At 44.6% G+C, this 24,957-nt stretch overlaps 1 protein-coding gene across 2 annotated transcripts in view; it reads right to left on the minus strand.

Annotated features, from left to right (window-relative positions):
* Positions 1–9,697: 9,697 nt before the first annotated feature.
* LOC134337862 (glycoprotein endo-alpha-1,2-mannosidase-like) overlaps positions 9,698–24,957 on the minus strand; it is a 54,623-nt gene continuing 39,363 nt past the window's right edge. Inside the window, exons 4-6 of one of the 2 annotated variants that reach the window (XM_063033181.1) lie at positions 18,388–18,461; positions 16,492–16,547; positions 13,647–14,070 (exon numbers count right to left, since the gene is read on the minus strand). In XM_063033181.1, coding sequence (XP_062889251.1) covers positions 13,778–14,070; positions 16,492–16,547; positions 18,388–18,461 — 423 coding nt within the window. In that variant the 3' untranslated portion in view covers positions 13,647–13,777. Of the gene's footprint in view, positions 14,071–16,491; positions 16,548–18,387; positions 18,462–24,957 lie in introns of both variants that reach the window. The other variant, XM_063033178.1, reaches the window with a different exon arrangement.

Genomic DNA, 24,957 nt, shown 5'->3' on the forward strand with positions numbered 1-24,957 from the left:
CTGGAGCCATGTCTCTGTGATCCCAACTATATCATAATCATTAATAACAATCTGCACTTTCAATTCATCCACCTTATTACGAATGCTCCTTGCATTGACACATAAAGCCTTCAGGCGCTCTTTTACAACTCTCTTAGCCCTTTTTAATGCTTGCCCTGGATTTGTCGGCCTGCCACTTTTACTTTTCCCCTTTGTACTTTTTGCTTCTACGCTCACTTTACACCCCTCTGTCTCTCTGCACTGGTTCCCATCCCTCTGTTGTGAACTAACCTCCTCACACCTAGCCTCTTTAATTTGATTCCCACCCCCCAACCATTCTAGTTTAAAGTCACCTCAGTAGCCCCCGCTAATCTCCCTGCCAGGATATTGGTCCCCCTAGGATTTAAGTGTAACCCGTCCTTTTTGTACAGGTCACACCTGCGCCAAAAGAGGTCCCAATGATCCAAAAACTTGAATCCCTGCCCCCTGCTCCAATCCCTCAGCCACGCATTTATCCTCCACCTCATCGCATTCCTACTCTCACTGTCGCGTGGCACAGGCAGTAATCCCGAGATTACTACCTTTGCGGTCCTTTTTCTCAACTCCCTTCCTAGCTCCCTATATTCTTCTTTCAGGACCTCATCCCTTTTCCTACCTATGTCATTGGTACCTATATGTACCAGGACCTCTGGCTCTTCACCCTCCCACTTCAGGATATCTTGGACACGATCAGAAATATCCCGGACCCTGGCACCAGGGAGGCAAACTACCATCCGAGTCTCTGGACTGCGTCCACAGAATCGCCTATCTGACCCCCTTACTATCGAGTCCCCTATCACAACTGCCCTCCTCTTCCTTGCCCTACCATAGGGCAAGGAAGACATGAACTGATTAGGGATAGTCAGTATGGTTTTGTGTGTGGAAAGCAGTGTCTAACCAATTTTATGGAGTTTTTCAAGGAAGTTACCAGGAAAATTGATGAAAACAAGGCAGACAAATTGTCCACGTAGACTTTAGCAAAGTATTTGACAAGGTCCCTCATGTGAGGCTGGCCAAGAAGGTTCAGTCACTCAGCATTCAAGATGAGGTATTAAATTGGATTAGACACTGGCTTTGTGGGAGAAGCCAGAGAGTGGTAATAGATGGTTGTCTCTCTGACTGGAGACCTGTGACTATTGGTGTGCTGCAGAGATCGGTGCTGGGTTCCATGTTGTTTATCAACTATATCACTGATCTGGATGAGAATGTGCTTAATTGGATCAGCAAATTTGCAGATGACACCAAGAGTGAGGGTGTACTGAACAGTGAGGAAGACTATTAGAGGTTGCAGCAGGATCTGCAGTAGTTGGAAAAGTGGGCGGAAAAATGGCAGATAGAATTTAATGCAGACAAGTGTGAGGTGTTGCATTTCGGTAGGACCAACCAGGGTAGGACTTACACAGTGAATGGCAGGGCAATGAGGACTGTGGTAGAACAAATAAATCTGGGAATACAAATCCATAATTTATTAAAAGTTGCAGCAAAGATAGATAGGGTCTTAAAGCAACACACATAAAAGTTGCTGGTGAACGCAGCAGGCCAGGCAGCATCTCTAGGAAGAGGTACAGTCGATGTTTCAGGCCGAGGCCCTTCGTCAGGACTAACTGAAGGAAGAGCTAGTAAGAGATTTGAAAGTGGGAGGGGGAGGGGGAGATCCAAAACGATAGGAGAAGACAGGAGGGGGAGGGATGGAGCCAAGAGCTGGACAGGTGATTGGCAAAAGGGATATGAGAGGATCATGGGACAGGAGGCCGAGGGAGAGGGAGAAGGGAGAGGGAGGGGAAAACCCAGAGGATGGGCAAGGGGTATAGTGAGAGGGACAGAGGGAGAAAAAGGAGAGAGAGAAGAAGAATGTGTGTATATAAATAAATAACGGTGGGGTACGAGGGGGAGATGGGGCATTAGTGGAAGTTTGTAAAGTCAATGTTCATGCCATCAGGTTGGAGGCTACCCAGACGGAATATAAGGTGTTGTTCCTCCAACCTGAGTGTGGCTTCATCTTTACAGTAGAGGAGGCTGTGGATAGACATGTCAGAATGGGAATGGGATGTGGAATTAAAATGTGTGGCCACTGGGAGTTCCTGCTTTCTCTGGCGGACAGAGCTTAAAGCTTTTGGCGTTGGCCTTCTGAAATCAATATGTTGTGAACAGGAGATGGGATGTTATGTTGAAGTTGTATAAGACATTGGTGAGGCCTAATTCGGAGTATTGTGTGCAGTTTTGGTCACCGACCTACAGCAAAGATGTAAACACAGATGAGAGAGTACAGATAAAATTTACAAGGATATTGCCAGGTCTGCAGGATCTGAGTTATAAGGAAATATTGAACAGGTTGGGACTGTATTCTTTAAAACATAGGAGATTGAGAAGAGATTTGATAGTCATACAAAATTATGTGGGGTATAGATAAGGTAAACGCAAGCAGGCTTTTTTCACTGAAGTAGAGTGGGACAAGAACCAGAGGTTATGGATTAAAGATGAAAGGTAAAATGTTTAAGGAGGACAATATCCTGGCAGGGAGATTAGCGGGGGCTACTGAGGTGACTTTAAACTAGAATGGTTGGGGGGTGGGAATCAAATTAAAGCGGCTAGGTGTGAGGAGGTTAGTTTACAACAGAGGGATGGGAACCAGTGCAGAGAGACAGAGGGGTGTAAAGTGAGCGTAGAAGCAAAAAGTACAAAGGGGAAAAGTAAAAGTGGCAGGCCGACAAATCCAGGGCAAGCATTAAAAAGGGCTAAGAGAGTTGTAAAAGTGCGCCTGAAGGCTTTATGTGTCAATGCAAGGAGCATTCGTAATAAGGTGGATGAATTGAAAGTGCAGATTGTTATTAATGATTATGATATAGTTGGGATCACAGAGACATGGCTCCAGGGTGACCAGGGATGGGAGCTCAACGTTCAGGGATATTCAATATTCAGGAGGGATAGACATGAAGGAAGGGGAGGTGGGGTGGCGTTGCTGGTTAAAAAAGAGATTAACGCAATAGAAAGGAAGGACATAAGCCGGGAAGATGTGGAATCGATATGGGTAGAGCTGCGTAACACTAAGGGGCAGAAGACGCTGATGGGAGTTGTGTACAGGCCACCTAACAGTAGTAGTGAGGTCGGAGATGGTATTAAACAGGAAATTAGAAATGTGTGCAATAAAGGAACAGCAGTTATAATGGGTGACTTCAATCTACATGTAGATTGGGTGAACCAAATTGGTAAAGGTGCTGAGGAAGAGGATTTCTTGGAATGTATGCGGGATGGTTTTTTGAACCAACATGTCGAGGAACCGACTAGAGAGCAGGCTATTCTGGACTGGGTTTTGAGCAATGAGGAAGGGTTAATTAGCGATCTTGTCGTGAGAGGCCCCTTGGGTAAGAGTGACCATAATATGGTGGAATTCTTCATTAACATGGAGAGTGACGTAGTTAATTCAGAAACAAAGGTTCTGAACTTAAAGAGGGGTAACTTTGAAGGTATGAGACGTGAATTAGCTAAGATAGACTGGCAAATGACACTTCAAGGATTGACGGTGGATATGCAATGGCAGGCATTTAAAGGTTGCATGGATGAACTACAACAATTGTTCATCCCAGTTTGGCAAAAGAATAAATCAAGGAAGGTAGTGCACCCGTGGCTGACAGGAGAAATTAGGGATAGTATCAATTCCAAAGAAGTAGCATACAAATTAGCCAGAGAAAGTGGCTCACCTGAGGACTAGGAGAAATTCAGAGTTCAGCAGAGGAGGACTAAGGGCTTAATTAGGAAGGGGAAAAAAGATTATGAGAGAAAACTGGCAGAGAACATAAAAACGGACTGTAAAAGCTTTTATAGATATGTAAAAAGGAAAAGACTGATAAAGACAAATGTAGGTCCCCTGCAAACAGAAACAGGTGAATTGATTATGGGGAGCAAGGACATGGCAGACCAATTGAATAATTACTTTGGTTCTGTCTTCACTAAGGAGGACATAAATAATCTTCCAGAAATAGTAAGGGACAGAGGGTCCAGTGAGATGGAGGAACTGAGCGAAATACATGTTAGTAGGGAAGTGGTGTTAGGTAAATTGAAGGGATTGAAGGCAGATAAATCCCCAGGGCCAGATGGTCTGCATCCCAGAGTGCTTAAGGAAGTGGCCCAAGAAATAGTGGATGCATTAGTGATAATTTTTCAAAACTCGTTAGATTCTGGACTAGTTCCTGAGGATTGGAGGGTGGCTAATGTAACCCCACTTTTTAAAAAAGGAGGGAGAGAGAAACCGGGGAATTATAGGCCGGTTAGCCTAACGTCGGTGGTGGGGAAACTGCTGGAGTCAGTTATCAAGGATGTGATAACAGCACATTTGGAAAGCGGTGAAATGATCGGACAAAGTCAGCATGGATTTGTGAAAGGAAAATCATGTCTGACGAATCTCATAGAATTTTTTGAGGATGTAACTAGTAGAGTGGATAGGGGAGAACCAGTGGATGTGGTATATTTGGATTTTCAAAAGGCTTTTGACAAGGTCCTACACAGGAGATTAGTGTGCAAACTTAAAGCACACGGTATTGGGGGTAAGGTATTGGTGTGGGTGGAGAATTGGTTAGCAGACAGGAAGCAAAGAGTGGGAATAAACGGGACCTTTTCAGAATGGCAGGCGGTGACTAGTGGGGTACCGCAAGGCTCAGTGCTGGGACCCCAGTTGTTTACAATATATATTAATGACTTGGATGAGGGAATTAAATGCAGCATCTCCAAGTTTGCGATGACACAAAGCTGGGTGGCAGTGTTAGCAGTGAGGAGGATGCTAAGAGGATGCAGGGTGACTTGGATAGGTTGGGTGAGTGGGCAAACTCATGGCAGATGCAATTTAATGTGGATAAATGTGAAGTTATCCACTTTGGTGGCAAAAATAGGAAAACAGATTATTATCTGAATGGTGGCCGATTAGGAAAAGGGGAGGTGCAACGAGACCTGGGTGTCATTATACACCAGTCATTGAAAGTGGGCATGCAGGTACAGCAGGCGGTGAAAAAGGCGAACGGTATGCTGGCATTTATAGCGAGAGGATTCGAGTACAGGAGCAGGGAGGTACTACTGCAGTTGTACAAGGCCTTGGTGAGACCACACCTGGAGTATTGTGTGCAGTTTTGGTCCCCTAATCTGAGGAAAGACATCTTTGCCATAGAGGGAGTACAAAGAAGGTTCACCAGATTGATTCCTGGGATGGCAGGTCTTTCATATGAAGAAAAACTGGATGAACTGGGCTTGTACTCGTTGGAATTTAGAAGATTGAGGGGGGATCTGATTGAAACATATAAGATCCTAAAGGGATTGGACAGGCTAGATGCGGGAAGATTGTTCCCGATGTTGGGGAGGTCTAGAACGAGGGGTCACAGTTTGAGGATAGAGGGGAAGCCTTTTAGGACCGAGGTTAGGAAAAACTTCTTCACACAGAGAGTGGTGAATCTGTGGAATTCTCTGCCACAGCAAACTGTTGAGGCCAGTTCATTAGCTATGTTTAAAAGGAAGTTAGATATGGCCCTTGTGGCTACAGGGGTCAGGGGGTATGGAGGGAAGGCTGGGGCGGGGTTCTGAGTTGGATGATCAGCCATGATCATAATAAATGGCGGTGCAGGCTCGAAGGGCCGAATGGCCTACTCCTGCACCTATTTTCTATGTTTCTATGTCTATGTTTCTATGACATGAGGTGAAACTTCTTCACTCAGAGGATCACGAGTGTGGAACAAGTTGTTGGTATAAGTGGTGCTTGCCAATGTTTAGGAGAAGTTTTGGATGGGTAGGGATATGGAGGGTTATGGTCCAGGTTCAGGTGGATGGGAGGAGGCAGTTTAAATGAATGGCCAAAGAGCCTCTTTCTGTGCTGTACGTTCCTAAGACTCTGACATCAAAGTCATGATTGGAGCATTTGAAAAAGAAAGAAAGATTAGTTTTGACACATATACATTGCAGCATACAGTGAAATAACCAATACAGCTCAAAGATGTGCTGGGGGCAGCCTTCAAGTGTCCAAACCAATTCAGTATGCTCACAACTTATGGGTGATTCATAGGGGGGGGACTATTTAATACAACTTAGCATCAGGATCAGCATAAGATCACGGGCCGATTGGCCTGCCCAGTGTTGTGCTGTTCACTGTTTTGTGTCATAAGGAAACATGAAGCCATGTTGATTTCCAAGGACAGCTCTAACTAAGCAGCCACCCATTATATCTCAAAATGACAGGAATTATCAACTCCCAAAATATTGTGTATATTGCTAACTTGCAGAAGTACCGATCAGTAGATGTAAATAAAGATTTACCTCAGATGGTAAGAAAGTCATAAGATGAAAAGTTGAATTAGTTTGGAGCATGCTTTTACAAGCTACCTTCAATGGCAATGAAAAATAAAAATAATAAAACGACATTGATTTTCTCTGGGCCCTTCGATACATATTGAGCAACACTTCAGAGATTTTGCTCGATGCACTAGTAGCCTGGACCACGTGCATTAGAGCTGATCTCATGTTCCTTCCCGTGATATACTTAGTTCATCAAGTCAAGTCAAAGTTCAAAGCAAATTTATTATCAAAGTGCATATATAACACCCTGAGATTAATTCCTTTGCAGGCATTGCCAGTAAATACAAAGAAACACAATAGAATTGGTAAAAGACCACACACATCAAAGACAGACAAAAAACCAATGGGCAGAAGACAACAAATTGTGCAGATACAAAAGAAATAAATCAGCAATTTTGGGTAGAAGGAGCTCGTCAGCCTAGGAAGGCAGTCCATCTAAGAGAGGGAAAACTCTGATTTCAAACCTCCGCTGCCTTGCGGCCATACCCACTCATGGGAAAGGCTTTGGGAGTAAACCCTGAGGACAAATCCGGAGCTGGGGTCCCTAAGGCAGTCCGACGTTGCCTTCAGCTTCATTCTGGCAACTCCTGTGATGACACTGGTGCCAAGCTGTATCAGCCCTTGACCTTCCCTTGGACAATATTGGTGTCATGGAGAGGGGAGACTTGCAGCATGGGCAGCTGCCGGTCTTCCATACAACCTTGTCCAGGCCTGCGCCCTGGAGAGGACAAGCAAGACTTTCCAGGCGCAGATCCATGGTCTTGTGAGACTAACGGATACCACTGAAATGAGCAATATTAAATGAGTTCATTAGTTGTGGGATCAGTGTAGGGGGGAGTAAAGTTGAGTGAAGTTATTCCCCTGGTTCAAGAGTCTGATAGTTGAGGGGTAATAACTGCCTCCTGAACCTGGTGGTGAGAGTCCTGAGACTCCTGTGCCTCCTGCATGATGGTAATAACAAGAAGAGAGAATGTTCTGGATGATGGGGATCCTTGATTATGAATGCTGCTTTCCTGCCACCACACTCCTTCTGGAAGTTAATCGTGGGGAGGGCTTTACCCATGATGGACTCAGTCTATGCCAGGTCTTAGCAGTAACTCCAATGTTTTCCATTGTCTTTCCACTTGACCCGGGGGAGCTGGCTCCAGGACTCTCTCGATCCTCACACCTTAAAAGATGATTGCACCCCCATCCTCCCCAATAAGATTCTTAACATTATGGAGGAACAGATGGACCTTGGGCTCCATGTCCACAGATCCCTCAGCAACCGTGTAAGCTAATATGGTGGTTAAGAAGGCATATAGTGGGTTGGCCTCCATTAATCAGGGGGTTGAGTTGCATTTCTATAAAACCCTGGTTAGACCACACTTTGGAGTATTGTATTCAGTCTGGCTGACTCATTATAGGGGAGAATGTGGAAGCTTTAGAGAGGGTGCAGAGATTCATCAGGATACTGCCTAGTTTAGATAACATGTCTTATGAGGAAAGGTTGAGAGAGCTCTTTGGAATGGAGGGGGATGAGATGTGACTTGATAAGAGGCATAGATGGAGTGTACATCCAGTGCCTTTTCCCTGGGGGAAATGGCTCATATGAGGGGGCATAAACTTAAGGTGATTGGAAGAAAGTATTAAGGGGATGTTAGAGGTAGCCCATTTACACAAAGAGTGGTGGGTCAGGGTGGTGGTAAGAGACAGATACATTAGGGACATTTAGCAGACTTGTAGATAAGTACACGTGAAAGACAGTGGAGGATTCTGTGTGAGGAAGAGGTTAAATCAACCTTAAAGTGGGTTGAAAGTGTTGACACATTGTGCGCCAAAGGGCCTATACTGTGATCTATTGTTTTTATGTTCTAAAACCCTTCTAACCAGAGATCTGCCAACCCTTTGAACACACCCACCACCTTGCCAGACTGAACAGCCCAATCAATCTTAACCCTAATACACCTCCTAACCTCCCTTACCAACAATAGATTCTGATCCCTTTGCCTAGTAATTGACTTCAATTTTCCCACTGATCCATAACTCACCTCTTCCTAATCTCTGTCTCCTTCCCACACAACTTCATTCATCCCACCTCACTGTTGCTTACCCGACACCCTTTAAAGAGCAGGCTGATGGGAGGCCTTCAGTTGTGTAGGGACTGTTCATTCATGCACAATCCCATAAGGCTTGCCTGGACCATCTGCTTGCTGGCATGCCGTGAATTGGTAGTTTAACACACCTTTTAATTTCTGGACAATATTACGCTCTGTAGACGGTTTACACCGACAGCATAAGATTGGCACTATCACAGAGAATGCGATGGACTCAGTAGTAATCAGGACTTGAGTTCAAACTATACTCTGAGTAATGTTAATACACACAATCTCCAGTGGATGAAAATCTAACCACCTCCCTTTAAATTTCAAAATGCTAAATCTGCAGATGCAGGAAATCTGAAATAATAGTACAAGAAGTCCAGACATAAAGGATTAAGATTTAGCAAAAAAGATCTTGACCGTGTACCCTATCTATGCTAGATACAGAATCCCTGTCAATGATTTGGTCACCTCCTTCTTTATGCCTACCCCATCTACTCTTCTGGCTGCCTTGATGAAGCAGCCAGCATGATCAAAGATCCACCCACCTGGATTATTCTCTCTTCTCCCCTCTTCCGTCATGCAGAAAATACAAACCTGTGAAGCCGCATCCCACCAGGCCCAAGGGCAGCATTTATCCTGCCATTGGAAGACTACTGAATGATTTCTTTATATCATAAAATGGATTCTTGACCTCACTTCTCTTGGCCCCAGGCGTTGACTGTACTCTTCTTCAGATGCTGTCTGGGCTGCTGTGTTCCTCCAGCATTTTGCGTGTGTTCTATGCACCTCGCTGGACTTCACTGCAGCTGTACTTTACTCTGCATTCTTCCATCATGCAGAAAATACAAACGTGTGAAGCCGTGTCAATTCTGTTATTGTTTCACCTTGTACCATGTCAACGCACTGTGTAATAAATTGATCTGTATGGGTGACATTGTTAAAGACATCCACTCCCCAGGACATGCCCTCTTCTCAATACTACCATCAGAGAGGAGGTACAGGAGCTTGAAGACACATACTCAACATTTTAAGATCAGCTTCTTCCCCATTACCATCAGATTTCTGAACAGAAAAAGAACCCATGAACACCAGCTCACTATTTTTGCACTACAGGAATAATTGATACAAAGGCTTTGTTATCAAAAAAAAAACCTCATGACAATAAATCCCACACAACATATACCATTTTTCAAATGCATTAATACATTGAACACTTAGTTCTTCATGTGCAGGTAAATAATAACAAAGATCAAATTGTAGTGGTATTAAACTTTATTTTTTGAATTTTAAAGGTTCATGCACCATAAACATAGCACAAAATTTTACAATCTTTTGATTGGTTTTATATTATAGAAGTAGGAGTTCAGTCTATAAATGTATTTACATGATAGGGGTGACAAGTATGACTGAAGTGTTAAGTCTGAGATTTAGATGCACTCTGAAAATCTTTGATTGATTTATCGAGCTAGAGCCCAAGGCATTTACCCCTTTGACACATACCGTGACAATAAACATTTTTTCTTTACATAACATACATCTGACATCTTTAGCAATATTTCATCCAACAAAAACTTGGATTGTAAGTAATGGTATAGAAATGAAATAATTTATGATAAAGTGTGCTTGCTTGTGTTAAAATATTTGAAGCTCCACTACATTTACTACCCATACGCGAGCCTTTCTTCATAATTAAAACCCGCAAGAACATCTATAAAGACTGGAATACCAGACGATACAGTCATGTAAAGTTAAGCATAAGCTGGAATTTCACAAGCTTTCAATGTTAACCATCAATACAAAATATGATCAGTACGTTTCCAGAGCAACACACTCAAAATGCTGGAGGAACTCAGCAGGTCAGGCAGCACCTAACAGTCGATGTTTCAGGCTGAGACCCTTCATCAGGACTGGAAAGGAAGGGAAAAGATGCCAGAATAAAATGAAGGGAGGGAAAGGAATACAAGCTAGAAGGTGATAGGTGGGGCAAGTAAGAAACTGGGAGGTAACAGATGGAAGGTAAAGGGCAGGAGGAGGAGGAATCTGATAAAAGAGGACAGTGGACCATGGGAGAAAGGAGAGAGACCAACAGGGGAAGGTGATAGGCAAGTGCGAAGAGAAGAGGTAAGGGAGTCAGAGTGGTGAACTGAAGAGGGAAGGGGGAAGGGTGTGTAATGCTCTGTGAGGTTTCACTGCTAATGATATGGTTTCTCCGTAGCAGCACTGTTTGGGTTATGACTCGAGATAACGAGGGCTTTGGAATGTGTGCCACCCAATGAGAGGCGTGTTGTTTCTTTTGTGTGTCTGAGAGGAGGTATTCGCAGTCCTTTGTCAAGGACAGATGAAGAAAGAAGACATGACAGGAGCGAGCTGGTGGACTGCAGGATGGAGTAAGGGTTTGGGAGTTGATGACACTCGGAGGAAATGGATGGGACGGAAAATCGTGAGCTCCAAAGTGCACAACAGACTGTTTCATTAAAATGGGCCTTTTTTCTCTTTGTTTCTGTACTAACTTAAGAATTATAAAGCTCAACTGTTTGATTGCATCTGGTGTACCGTCTGATCTTTCGTGGTACTGAGTTGTAACGGGAACACATCACGCAGCATCCGTAGAAATGAGATTTCATCAGTTTGGCAGGGGAGGCGACTGTCTTCCCCTAGATTAACACAGCCCATCGAATCTGGCGGTTACAGGTGAAAATTACCAGAAATTTCCACTCTGGTCAATATATTTTCAAAATTAAACTTGGGGGAGAAAAATAAAACAAAATTATACTGAACTAGTCCACCCAAGTGCAATTGAAGGCTGTCCTTTGGCATGCATTAGTAGAGGTATAATTCCAAATGTTCAGGATGGTTTATTCAGTATGTGGGCATTGAGGTTAATACAAAAGGTTATCTACTAACAGAAAAAATGCATTTTTTCTTTAGTATTACTAAATGAACTTATATTGTAAAATATAACCACTATATACTGCAGCTTTTACTGTTAAAGCAGAGAACTGGGACTTGTGAAAAGTAGAGTAAACCCTCAGACAATTATGTATGCTAGTGTGCTAGAACACAGTTACCTCAATTCACAGACAAAATGAAAATATCCTTATTCATCGTTAAACAATAAAAACCTTGAACCTTCAGTTTACAATCTGACAGTAATCAATCCTTTACCAACAAATAAATGAGAAAATCCACAGGTACGGTAAAAAGTAACAACAAAAATTATTTCAAGTGTTAATTTCACATGTAGTAGCCCTCCCAATCATAAGTCTATATTTTAGCCACACAGTAGAGTACGGTAAGTTTAAATAATGCCAATATACAGTAGTTTTACATGTTGAGAAACATCTTAAGAAATGCAAGCCGGCATGCGGTTTCCATTGCCCAGCTGAAACCACGAGATAAACATTTTCTCAAATTCTTGTCCACAAGAAACACAAGTAAACTGTGACATTATCTGCATTGTAACAAAACAAAATTAAATGATTCTTTCCCCAACCCATTACATCGCTGAAAACATAGTGAAATTCTTCAATATTAACTGTGACTGATAGCCTAATCATCCCCAAAGGCATTCAGTGTCACAACAATTAAGCATTCATAATTCAAGTAATTTGATAGTTAGCGCCTACAAGTAGCTCAAAGTCATGATCCTCATGTTGTATGAACCGATTATCAAATGGTACAGGGAGGTCTAGAGTGGACACTTGGATTGTGCTGGGGTACTGAGCAACTGGGCGCTGAGTAGGAGAGATTACTCAGATCATTATGACACCATTAACAGGCAAAGGTGCCTGCAGCCTGCTCTCAATGGCGGAACTATTTGCAAACACTCAATTAAGATTGTATATTAACGGTAACTCAAAGCTGTTGACAACCATTAGATTGTACCTAGTTTTACGTTACCACTTCACAATTGGAGAAACTTATAACTTCTAAGTTTATAGTGCTTTGTAAAAGTACCCTAATTTCCATCCACTGTCATAGAATCTTTGTAAAACATCCCATGGAACTATTAAATAGCAGGAACACAAGAAAATCTGCAGATGTTGGAAATCCAGAGTAACAGACACAAAATGCTGGAGGAACTCAGTAGATCAAGCAGCATCTATGGAAAGGAGTAAACAGTTGACATTTCGGGCCAAGACCCTGCATCAGGACTGAAAATGAAGGGGGGGGGTGGAGTCAGACTTAAGGTGGGGAGAGGGGAGGAAGAAGTACAAGTTGGCAGATGATAGGTGAAACCGCAAGAGGGGAAGGGAGGGAGAAGAGCTGGGAGGTTGGTTGTGAAAGAGATAAAGGGCTGAAGAAGGGAGAATCTGATAGGAGAGGACAGAAGATCATGGAAGGAAGAAGAGCACCAGATGGAGCTGATGGGCAGGTAAGGAGATAAAGTGAAAGAAGGTAACAGGAATGGGGAATGGTGAAGGACAGGAGGGAGGGAGAAGGCAATTACAGTAAGTTCAAGAAATCAAAGTTATTGCCATCAGGTTGGAGCTACCCAGATGGAATATAAGGTGTTGCTCCTCCAACCTGAATGTTGCCTCATCGTAGCAGTAGAGGTGGCCATGAACTAACATGTCAGAATGGGATTAAAAGCAGAGTTATCTGCAATATCCTGGTTATTAGTTTTCTCTTGCTAGATTTACTAAAATAGACTACTTGGTCACTACCACATTGCTGTTTGGATCAGCTTGCTATAATCCAAGTAATTCCGACATTTTCTACAGCACTATTTTGGGATACTTGGACGTCATGCACTCTGGAATATCCTGAAATATACTATAAAGAATACAAGCATTTCCTCAACTCAGTACGAGTATGATTTTATCTAGTCACTGAACATTGAATTTTGACCCTTGGCTGACACCATTAAAGTACAAGACTGAGCGATGACTTCCATTCCCCCACCGCTATAAACCCTCCCCTCACCTGAAAAAAAACTTAGTTCTTGATTGCACAGATCAATATTACTTTATTCCTTTATGAAAGCAAGATTGAAAACATTCACATCAGCCACTGTTCTTTCTCTTTGTGAAACTTTTCTGCCCATTTCCGAGTTATCTCCAGGTAGATGTCTGGCTTATGAGGCAGGTAGTCCAGATAAACCACTTGACTTGTCTTCTTGGGAACAGCTTTCTCAATCTGAGTTCCTTCATGCCACTCATTAAATGAAGTTATAGTGATTATTTCTGGACGAATTAGAAGGGCTGTACTTAAAGCAGTCTCATAATATTTGCCATTGACACGGTTTCTTGTATTATGGTTGTTCCAAGCCCTAATGCTGGTGTCTATATACCCAGGTCCTACACTTGGGATAAACATAAGGTTATTGCTGTCACAGAAATCTTTTATTGCTTGCCAGTTTTGATGAGAGGAACCATGAGAGAATCCATTTGTTGCAAAGTATGTGTACATGCCATCAAATCCACCCTGTAAAATTTCATTTTTGTGTTGTTCTTCGACAATAAGGGCAATGAACAGTGCGTCGTATTGAGTGTTTCGAACTGAACTCGATCCTGAAGCAGAGAAAAGGTTGGCCCAAGATCCTGGGCTAGTGATATACGAATCATAAATGTAGAACATCGGAAGGGATTTTCCCGAGTTAGTTTTGTGTCTATAAAATGCAGGGTGGGATCCATACCTGTAAAAAGGAAAAGAAAGAAAACTAAGTTCACTTTCAAGTTTGATTGTCTTTCAACAGTACATAAATACCGATGAATGCAACCAAATGAAATAGCGTTAATCTAGGGCCACGGTGCTGACACAGTACCAACAGTCACACACAGCACAAAACATAGTCCAAGTCCCTGAGTCTATGGATGTTGCAACAGTCTACAGTTAAACACAATACAGGCTTTCTTCTGCTGAGCAAACACTGGAGGGCAGCACTGACTTTAGCATGGCCGCAGTGCCACACCACTTACAACATTTTGTCCTGGGCAGCTGCAAGCAGGTGATAGCGTGGTCTGAGGCCTATCCTCGCTAGGACCAAGGTTATGCAGCTTCCCCGCTGTGTACTAACAAAACAGTGAATCAAACTTGTAGTTTTCAATATTAGCAATGTCCAACAGGGTTTTGCAATCACCAGAAAATGAATAAGACGATCACCCGCTGTTCAACTGTACACCGCCTTGGCTGACTGACTCCTCTGTTGCAGGCAGCAGCACAATCCGCACCAAGTCCACTCCTGCAGTTTCTCTGCCAATGAGCAGCTTGCCAACGTTGTGGCTCAGACTGTTGTTTATTTTTAGGTTCGTAGGGAAGGTTTTGGGGACTGTGTGGGGAGTTAGGGGTCAGGTTGGCTTTAGGGAGGGTTAACGGCAGTAAACGAAGAGTCTGGGCAGGAGTTCAATTTCAGGTGATATTGATCCATGGTCGAACATCTGCGATCTCGGAGACAGGGTCAGCAGGCACTGACAAGATCAGCAGTCCCCAGGTTTGGTGAGTTCTGGATCTGGGTAAGAGGCCTGTATGGGCAGCAAGTCCCTAGTACGCGAAGGAGATACTAGGGATCATGCCCCAACAGCCCCAACTGTTGGAGTCAGCCCATGTGAGTCTGGGCATCAAGATCCAAAGGTCAAACCCATGTCCTTGAGTGAAGTCTGAAGTTGCAGGCCTGAAGTCTGCGAGTCTCAGAGTACAGGGTCAGGGCCTGGAGGTCTGTGTGTATGAGTAGGTGGATAGCGAAGGAGGGAAAAGGGCTGCTCCTAGCACATGCTTGCGTGCGTTGGTTGATAACATAAACGACACATTTGTATGTTTGAATGGACTGTACATGTGACAAATCAATCTGAATCTGAATCTAAACACTGTTGGGTGGTAGGCACATGTCTGGATTCCTGCCCTGCTGCCACCAAGCCCTGGGTGACAGGAGACAGGAGTGGAATAAGGTCATTCGGTCCATCGAATACTCCTCCATTTGATCATGGTAAAAGGTAGGAAGAGCAGCGTACCCATGGTCAGACTTTTCCCCCCAGAATGGAGGTAAAGTGTGGTGGGTCAATGAAATACATTAGGGCCTCTGCTGTTCACATTAGATTTTAATGACATGAAATTTGAGGATGTACAACTCAGTGAGGCAAAAGGAACAAGTTTCAGAATGAGACAAACAGTGAAGTTATGCATTTTTGGAGGAATACCCCAGTAGCGTAGCAGTTATCATGAGGCTATTGCAGCTTAGAACATCGGAGTTTGGAATTCAATTCCATCTCTGCCCGTACGGGATTTGTACATTCTCTCTGTGTCCACGCAGGTTTCCTTCGGATGCTCTAGTTTCGTCACACAGTCCAAAGATGTACATGGAGCTTAGAAAAATAGAGGGCTATGGGTAAGCCTAGTAATTTCTAAGGTAGGGACATGTTCGGCACAACTTTGAGGTCTGAAGGGCCTGTATTGTGCTGTAGGTTTTCTATGTTTCTATGGTTAGTAGGTTAACTGGTCATTATAAATTGTCCTGTGATCGGAGTCGACCATGGATGTGTTGTCCCAGCTGTGTACAGAACAGGCAAATCATTACACAAACCGGAGGAGGCGGCCCCCATCAGTCAGAGCTGACCATGGACACTGCAGCCCAGCTGCCTAGGTATGTGAATCAGGGCAGTACCTTATGGACACTGTTGCCCCCCCCACCCCCCACGCAGCTGATGGATCCAAAGGGATGGCAGAGACCGATAGAATTTGGTACCAGTGGCGACACAGGAATCGCTGGTCAGTGTTGAACTCAGCTTAGGACTGCCTTAGAACCCCGAGCTCTGGAATTTTCCATTGGGGGTTTACACCCGAAGCCTTCTTCATGAGTGGGCATAGCTGCAAGGCAGCAGAGGTTTGAGGTCAGAGTTTTCCTTCTCCTAAATGAGCTGCCAACCACGGCTGATGAGCCTGATCTGTCTGAAATGATTGGTTTTATGGTGCCAGTAATCCACCTTTGCCCCTTCTCTTGCTAGTAGCTTCCTGCGATTAAGCTAGGATTAAACAGACAGGTTGCTGGACAACACAGCTCGTTGGGCCTGTTTTGTACTGTATCTCTAAATAAAAATAAATACATAAAATGCAGCATACCCACCTCTCCACTCACCACTGGCTCTGTTGCTAACTAGCTTGAGGGTTACAGGAGGAAGCCTGGGGTATTGGGTTGAAAAAAAAAACAGCTGTGATTGAATGATGCACCATACTTGAAGCCTAATTCTGTTCCTATATCTTATGTTTTAACTTTACGTAGTGTTGTTTCAGGACGGCTAACAATATTGCCCGGGAGGACTGCCACTCTGGCCATTCCCTTTTCTCTCGTCTGCCTTCTAGGAGAAGATACAGGAGCTTGAAAGCTTGGATGGCAAGACTCAAGAACAGCTTTATCCCCGCTGCTATCAGACTCCTGAACCAATCACCCCTTTCACATCCTCTTCCCAGTGGTGTCACCACAAGAAAAATGGAGTACAATGTGCAGGGAAGATTCATGTATAGGTCAGCACAACACCGTGGGCCGAAGGGCCTGTACTATGCTTCGTGGCATTCTACGCACAGTGGCACAAAACTGCATATGAAATGCTTTGAAGTCCTTTGTGCAAGTCGCTCAGCGCATATGCAGAACAGGAGACCTGCACACATTTTAACTGGACTGCTAAGGTTTGTGGGGCCTCACCGGTCTGACGTCTGCTGCAGGTGAGAGGCCCAGGTGTCCCCTGTCTCTCACATCAGTTTTCTCTTTAGTGTTTTTCATCACTTATCCCAGCTCTACTCCATGTCATCAACCATACCCTCAACTATGACTGATTATCCCTAAACCCGGAGAAGCAACTAAGAAAACATGGACGACCATAACAAAATGTTTAATTTTATTATAGCAAGAGAATAAACCACTGATTGTTGAATTCAGGAAGAGGAAGGAGAGTGAAAAGGCCAATCTGCTGTGGGATCAGAGGTTGAGAGAGTCAGCAGCTTTAAGTTCCTGGCTGTTAACTTTCCGGTGACCTAGCAGCACAGAAGCAATCATGAGGAAAACGTGGCAGTGTCTCAGCTGGTTCATCAAACATGCTAACAAGATGTAAGTGATGTGAGGAACAGGGGACACCTGGGACTCTCACCTGCAGCAGAAAGGTGACGTCCAATTAAAATGTGTGTAATTTTCTTGAACTGCAAATGTTCTGAACAGTCTTGCACAAAGGATTTCAAAGTTGTAAGTATCCTGACTAGTTGCACCATGGCCTGATACAGCAATTTGCAAGAACACAAGAGGCTGCAGAGAGGATTGAAGTCTGCTTAATAAAACAGGGACACATCCATCCCCACCATTGGTTTAAATCTACAGGAGATGCTGTCTCAAGATTGCAACAACATACACCACTGGGCCATGGCATCTTTTCAGGTAGCAGGTACAGAAGTCTGAAGTACCACACTAACAGATTCGAGAAAAACTATTTTCCTTCAACCATTCGATATTGATCCAATTGGCAAAACCCTAATCACTACGGTTTGCAAACACTATGAACACTTTGTACTTAAACAGTTTGGTTTTATTTCGTCTAAAAGTGTTTACTTGTAAAAATTGTGTATAACTTATAATTTAATTTAATTTAGAGATAAAGCATGGTACACAGGTCCGACGGTCCCAATTACACGCATACGTCTTTGGACTGTGGTAGGGAACCAGAGCACCTGGGGAAACCCATGCTGTCACGGGATGGATGTTACATGCTCCTTACAGACAGCTGCAGGAAATGGACCCAGATTACTGGCGCTACAATACTGCTGTGCTAACCGCTACACTACTGTGCTGCCATACAAGCCACTTGCTCACGCAAACAAGGTTTTCCATCGCACCATTTATTGTCACGTATGCAAATGCAAATATGTACATATGACAATAAACTCAACTTTGATTTTGATTTACAAAAATGGCAACAAAAAAGTCATTGTTTTTTCCAGATGTAAATACTGAATTAAAATCGAGTAAAAGACTTACTTGTGAATGATGTATTTCAGATTACGGTGGAAAGTATGCTCTCTTCCTTCATACGGCTCAATGTGAAAGGTGACCTTTGAAAAGAAAAATGAAATACTGGATACATTGGCAGTCATCATTTCAGGATAATTACTGTTTCCTCATATCAATTTTCAAATGCTGGAAATCCAAAATAAAAGCAAAAAACACTAGAATAACACACACAGCAGCAGCCGAAGAGAAAACAGAATTGAAAAAGGAAACAAGCATGTTTCATGTTGTGAAGAATTAACACAGGGAGGGTCCATAATATTATCTCAAATGATTTCATTTATCCACCTTGCTCGTGTTACCCCAAGGTATCCACAATGGCTGTGACCATTTATTTCCATTTCTGATATCAATTTGGCCAGCTTGTTATCTGAATTGAATTAGCATTGTATGGAGCCTTTAATTTTGCCTTTCTGTCACCTTTTCCATGTACCAATTGCAACGGCACTTTGATAATTTGGCATTGAGGGTCCAGAGGTGGTTCACAAGGATGATTCCTGAGAGACCTCCAGCCTCCCTGATGGCCACATCTGCGCCAGGTGCACCGAGATGCAGCTCCTCAGAGACCGTGTTAGGGATCTGGAGCTGCAGCTTGATGACCTACTGCTTATCAGGGAAAGTGAAGAGGTGATAGACAGGAGCTACAGAGAGGTAGTCATCCCTCGGCTACAGGAGTCAGTAGTCATCCTTAGGCTACAGGGGTAAGAAAACTGGGTGACTGTCAGGAGAGGGAAGGAAAATGCCCAGATAGTGGAGAGCACACCTGTGGCTGTCCCCCTCAGCAACAAATATCTTGTTCTGGATGCTGTTGAAGGAGATGACCTGACAGGGGACGGCCACAGTGACCGGGTCTCTGGCACTGAGCCTGGCGCTGTTGTGCAGGAGGGAAGGAGGGAAGGAGGGAGAAGAGGAATGCGGTAGTCATAGGGGATTCCACGGTCAGGGGAACAGACAGGAGATTCTGTGAGCCTGATAGAGATACCCGCATGGTGTGTTGCCTCCCAGGTGCCAGGGCACAGGATGTCTTGGATCGGGTCAAGAATATTCTGAAGGGACAGGGCGAGCAGCCAGTTGTCTTGGTACATGTTGGTACCAATGACATAGCTAGGACAAAGGAGGAGGGCCTGAAGAAAGATTTCCGGGAGTTAGGATGAAAGCTGAGAAGCAGGACCTCCAGGGATTGGGATTGCTACCTGTGCCACGTGCCAGCGAGGGCAAGAATAGTAGGATCAGGCAGATGAATGTGTGGCTGAGAGACTAGTGCAGGGGGCAGGGCTTCAGAATCTTGGATCATTGGGATCTCTTCTGGGGGAAGTATGACCTGTTCAAAAAGGACGGGCTACACCTGAACCCAAAGGGGACCAATATCCTGGCGGGAAGGTTTAATAGAGCTGTTAGGGAGGGTTTAAACTAATTTGGCAGGGGGATGGGAACTGGAATGATAGAGTGGAAGAAGGGGAAAACAGAAATAAATCTAAGATAGTGAGTAGTAAAGATGTGAGGAAAGACAGGGAGGTGATGAGGCAAATTTGTAGCCATTGGGATGAGTTGCAGTGAAATCAAAGCAAAAAGTACCAAAATACTGGTCCTAAGGCGTTATACTTAAATGCACGCAGCATAAGGAATAAGGCGGATGATCCTGTCGTACAGCTACAGATTAGCAGGCATGATATTGTGGCCATCACTGAGACGTGGCTAAAGGATGCATGTCTCTGGGAGCTGAACGTCCAAGGATACACGGTATATCGGAAGGATAGGAAGGTAGGCAGTGGGGGTAGCGTGGCTTTATTGGTAAGAAATGATATTAAGTCATTAGAAAGGGGTGACATAGGATCGGAAGGTGCAGAATCTTTATGGGTTGAGCTAAGAAATCGCAGGGGTAAAAGGACCCTGATGGCAGTTATATACAGACCTCCTAACAGCTGCCGTGATGTGGACTACAAATTACAACAGGAAATAGAAAAGGCTTGTCAGAAGGGCAGTGTTATGATAACTGTGGGGGATTTTAACATGCGAGTGGATTGGGAAAATCAGGTCGGCACTGCATCTCAAGAGAGAAAATTTGTAGAATGTCTATGAGATGGCTTTTTAGAACAGCTTGTTGTTGAGCCCACTAGGGGATCGGCTGTACTGGACTGGGTATTGTGTAATGAACCAGAGATGATTAGAGAGATTGAAGTGAAGGAACCCTTCACTGAGGAAGACATCAGCAGTATACCGGACACTCAAGGGTGGCAGGGAAGAGAAGTGTGCGCAGTCACAATTACGACAGAGAAAGAACTCAGGAAGCTGAATAGTCTAAAGGTGGATAAATCTCCCGGGCCAGATGGAATGCAACCTTGTGTTCTGAAGGAAGTAGCTGTGGAAATTGCGGAGGCATTAGCAACGATCTTTCAAAAGTCAATAGATTCTGGCATGGTTCCGGAGGACTGGAAGATTGCAAATGTCACTCCGCTATTTAAGGGGGCAAGGAAGCAAAAAGGAAATTATAGACCTGTTAGCTTGACATCGGTGGTTGGGAAGTTGTTGGAGTCAATTGTCAAGGATGAGATTACACAGTACCTGGAGGCATATGACAAGATAGGCAGAACTCAGCATGATTTCCTTAAAGGAAAATCCTGTCTGACAAACCTATTGCAATCTTTTGAGGAAATTACAAGTAGGCTAGACAAGGAGGATGCAGTGGATGTTGTGTATTTGGATTTTCAGAAGGCCTTTGACAAGGTGCCACACATGAGGCTGCTAAACAAGATAAGAGCCCATGGAATTACAGTTAAGTTACATACGTGGATAGAGCTTTGGCTGATTGGCAGGAAACAGAGCGGGAATAAAGGGATCCCATTCTGGTTGGCTGCCGGTTACCAGTGGTGTTCCACAGGGGTCCGTGTTGGGGCCGCTTCTTTTTACATTGTACATCAACGATTTGGATTATGGAATAGATGGCTTTGTGGCTAAGTTTGCTGATGATATGAAGATAGGTGGAGGAGCCGGTAGTGCTGAGGAAACGGAGAGTCTGCAGAGAGACTTGGATAGATTGCAAGAATGGGCAAAGAAGTGGCAAATGAAATACAATGTTGGAAAGTGTATGGTTATGCACTTTGGTAGAAGAAATAAACGGGCAGAGAATGGGGAGAGAATTCAAAGTTCTGAGATGCAGCGGGACTTGGGAGTCCTCGTGCAGGATACTTTTAAGGTTAACCTCCAGGTTGAGTCCGTAGTGAAGAAGGCGAATGCAATGTTGGCATTCGTTTCTAGAGGAATAGAGTATAGGAGCAGGGATGTGATTTTGAGGCTCTGTAAGGTGCTGGTAAGACCTCACTTGGAGTACTGTGGGCAGTTTTGGTCTCCTTATTTAAGAAGGGATGCGCTGACGTTGGAGAGGGTTCAGAGAAGATTCACGAGAATGATTCCCGGAATGAGAGGGTTAACATATGAGGAACGTTTGACCGCTCTTGGACTGTACTCCCTGGAGTTTAGAAGAATGAGGGGGTACCTCATAGAAACATTTCGAATGTTGAAAGGCATGGACTGAGTGGATGTGGCAAAGTTGTTTCCCATGGTGGTGGAGTCTAGTATGAGAGGGCATGACTGAAGGATTGAAGGGCGTCCATTCAGAACAGAGATGTGAAGAAATTTTTTCAGCCGGAGGGTGGTGAATCTATGGAATTTGTTGTCACGGGCAGCAGTGGAGGCCAAGTCATTGGGTGTATTTAAGGTAGAGATTGATAGGTATCTGAGTAGCCAGGGCATCAAAGGTTATGGTGAGAAGGCTGGGGAGTGGGACTAAATGGGAGATTGGATCAGCTCAAAATGGTGGAGCAGACTCGATGGGCTGACTCCTTTGTCTTATGATTCCGGGAATTAAAGGGTTAGTGCACTAGGAGTGTTTGTCGTCTCTCGGCCTGTACTCACTGCAGTTTAGAAGAATGGGGGGGGGGGGGGTGGTGGCTGGGATCTGATTGTTCTATAAAATGTTGAAATGCCTAGATAGAGTGGATGTGGAGAGTATGTTTCTTATAGTGGGTGAGTCTAGGATAAGAGGACACAACCTCAAAACAAGGTGTCCCTTTGGAACAGAGGAGTAGAATCTGTGGAATTCATTGTCATTGATGGCTGTGGAGGCAAAGTCATTGGGTATATTCAAAGCAGAGGAGATAGGTTTTGATTAGCCAAGGAATCAAAGGTTACAGGGAGAAGGCGGGAGATGGGGTTGAGAGGGATAATAAATCAGCCATAAGACCATAAGACAAAGGAGCAGAAGTCGGCCATTTGGCCCATTGAGTCTGCTCCACCATTTTATCATGAGCTGATCCATTCTCCCATTTAGTCCCACTCTCCCGCCTTCTCACCATAACCTTGGATCCATCCTATCCTGAGTCCCTTCACTCTGGTTTCCAACACCCTGCCAAATTAGATCAAACTCTCCAACAGCTCTAACAAAGCTGCCAACGAGAATGTTGGTCCCTCCTCGGGTTCAGGTGCAACCCGTCACTTTTGAACAGGCCATACCTCCCCCAGAAGAGATCCCAATGGTGCAAGAACTTGAAGCCCTGACCCCTACACCAGCTTCTCAGTGACACATTTATCTGCCAAATCATCCTGTTTCTGTCCTCACTGATGCATGGCACAGACAGCAATCCAGAAATTACTACCCTGGAGGTCCTGCTTCTCAGCTTTCTACCTAGCTCTCTAAATTCTCTTTTCAGGACCTCTTTGTTTTTCTTTCCTATGTCATTGGTACCAGTATGTACCAAGATATCTGGCTGCTCTCCCTCCCCCTCCAAAATGTTGTGGATGCAATCTGAGATGACGCTGACCCTGGAACCTTGGAGGCAACATACCATCCGGGTGTCCATTCATGTCCACAGAATCTCCTGTCTGTTCCTCTCACTATTGAGTCCCCTATCACTACCACTCCCTTCTTCTCCCCTTTCCCTTCTGCACCACAGACCTATGCTCATTGCCAATAACCCAGTCTCAGTGGCATTCTCCTGAGAGGTCATCCCCCACAATAGTATCCAAAATGCTATACTTATTCTTGAGGAGAATGGCTACAGTGGTGCTCTGCACTAACTGCCTATTCACACTTCCATTTCTCCTGCCAGTCACCCAGCTACTTGCCTCCTGCAACTTCGGGGTGACTACTTCCCTGTACAGAGGCTGTGATCAATTATCTCCTTACTCTCCCGTACAAGCCGAATGTCATTCAGCTGCTGCTCCAGATCCCTAACACGGTCTTCAAGGAGCTGCAGCTGGATGCACTTCACTCTGGGTCTCCCAGGACTCCAACATCTGGCATGAAGAACACACAACAGCCACTTACTACGCTAGATACAGTAACAGGGAAAAAAGGGAACCTTAACAGAAGCTTACCCAGAACCAAGTCTCCTTTGAGTCAAAGCCTGACGTTGCTACTTTCAGCACTGGTCTGCTCCTGACAACGGCCACCCCGCTTGTCCCTTCCTTCCTTTAAACACGCGTTGCCAACCTGCGAGAAACCTCACTGCTGTAGCCTGGTGCTGTTGAATGGGCTTCCGAGACCATACCAGAATCAAGTGATTCTTGAAAGATCATGACCAATGCATTCATTATTTCTTCAGCAAAGTCCCTCAGGATTCTGGTATATCATCCATTTGGTCCAGGTGATTTATCCACCTTAAGACCTTCAAGTTTGTCTCTTCAATTTTACATACATCTGCTCTAACCCAATCCCCCAACCACCCTACCAGGGATAAGGTTCCTCTTGTCCTCTCCTACCACCAGCTTCCGCATCCAGCACGTAATTCTCCAAAACTTCCGCCATATCCAACAGGACCCACCACCAAGCATATCTCCCCCCTCTCCCCTCCCCACTTTCTGCTTTCCCCAGGGATTGCTCCCTACGCGACTCCTTTGGCCATTCGTTCCTCCCCACTGATCTCCCTCCTGGCATCTATCCTTGCAAGCAGAACAAGTGCTACACCTGCCCCTACATCTCCTCCCTTACTACCACTCAGGGCCCCAAACAGTCCTTCCAGGTGAGGTGACACTTCACCTGTGGGTCTGTTGGGGTTGTATACTGTGTCTGGGTGTGACCCTGTGTTTATCAGTGAGACCTGACATAGATTGGGAGACCGCTTCGCTGTGTACCTATGCTTTGTCCACGAGAAAAAACGGGATCTCCCAGTGGCCACCCATTTTAATTCCATTTCCCATTCCTACTCCGATACTCTATCCATGGTCTCCTCCACTGTAGTGATGAGGCCACACACAGGTTGGAGGAATAACACCTTATAATCTGTCTGGGTAGCCTCCAACCTGATGGCATGAACATTAATTTCTCGAACTTCCAGAAATGTCTCCCCCTTCACTCTCCTTCAGCATTCCGCATCCCCTTTCCCTTCCCTCACCTTATCTCTTTGCCTGCCCATCACCTCCCTTTGGTGCTCCTCCCTCCTCTTCTTTCTTCCAAGGCCTTCTGTGTCTTTCACCAATCAACTTCCCAGCTCTTTACTTCATCCCTCCGCCTTCTGGTTTCATTTATCACCTTGTGCTTCTCTC

The sequence above is a fragment of the Mobula hypostoma genome, chromosome 2 (assembly GCF_963921235.1).
Source record: "Mobula hypostoma chromosome 2, sMobHyp1.1, whole genome shotgun sequence".
NCBI classification, from domain to species: domain Eukaryota; kingdom Metazoa; phylum Chordata; class Chondrichthyes; order Myliobatiformes; family Myliobatidae; genus Mobula; species Mobula hypostoma.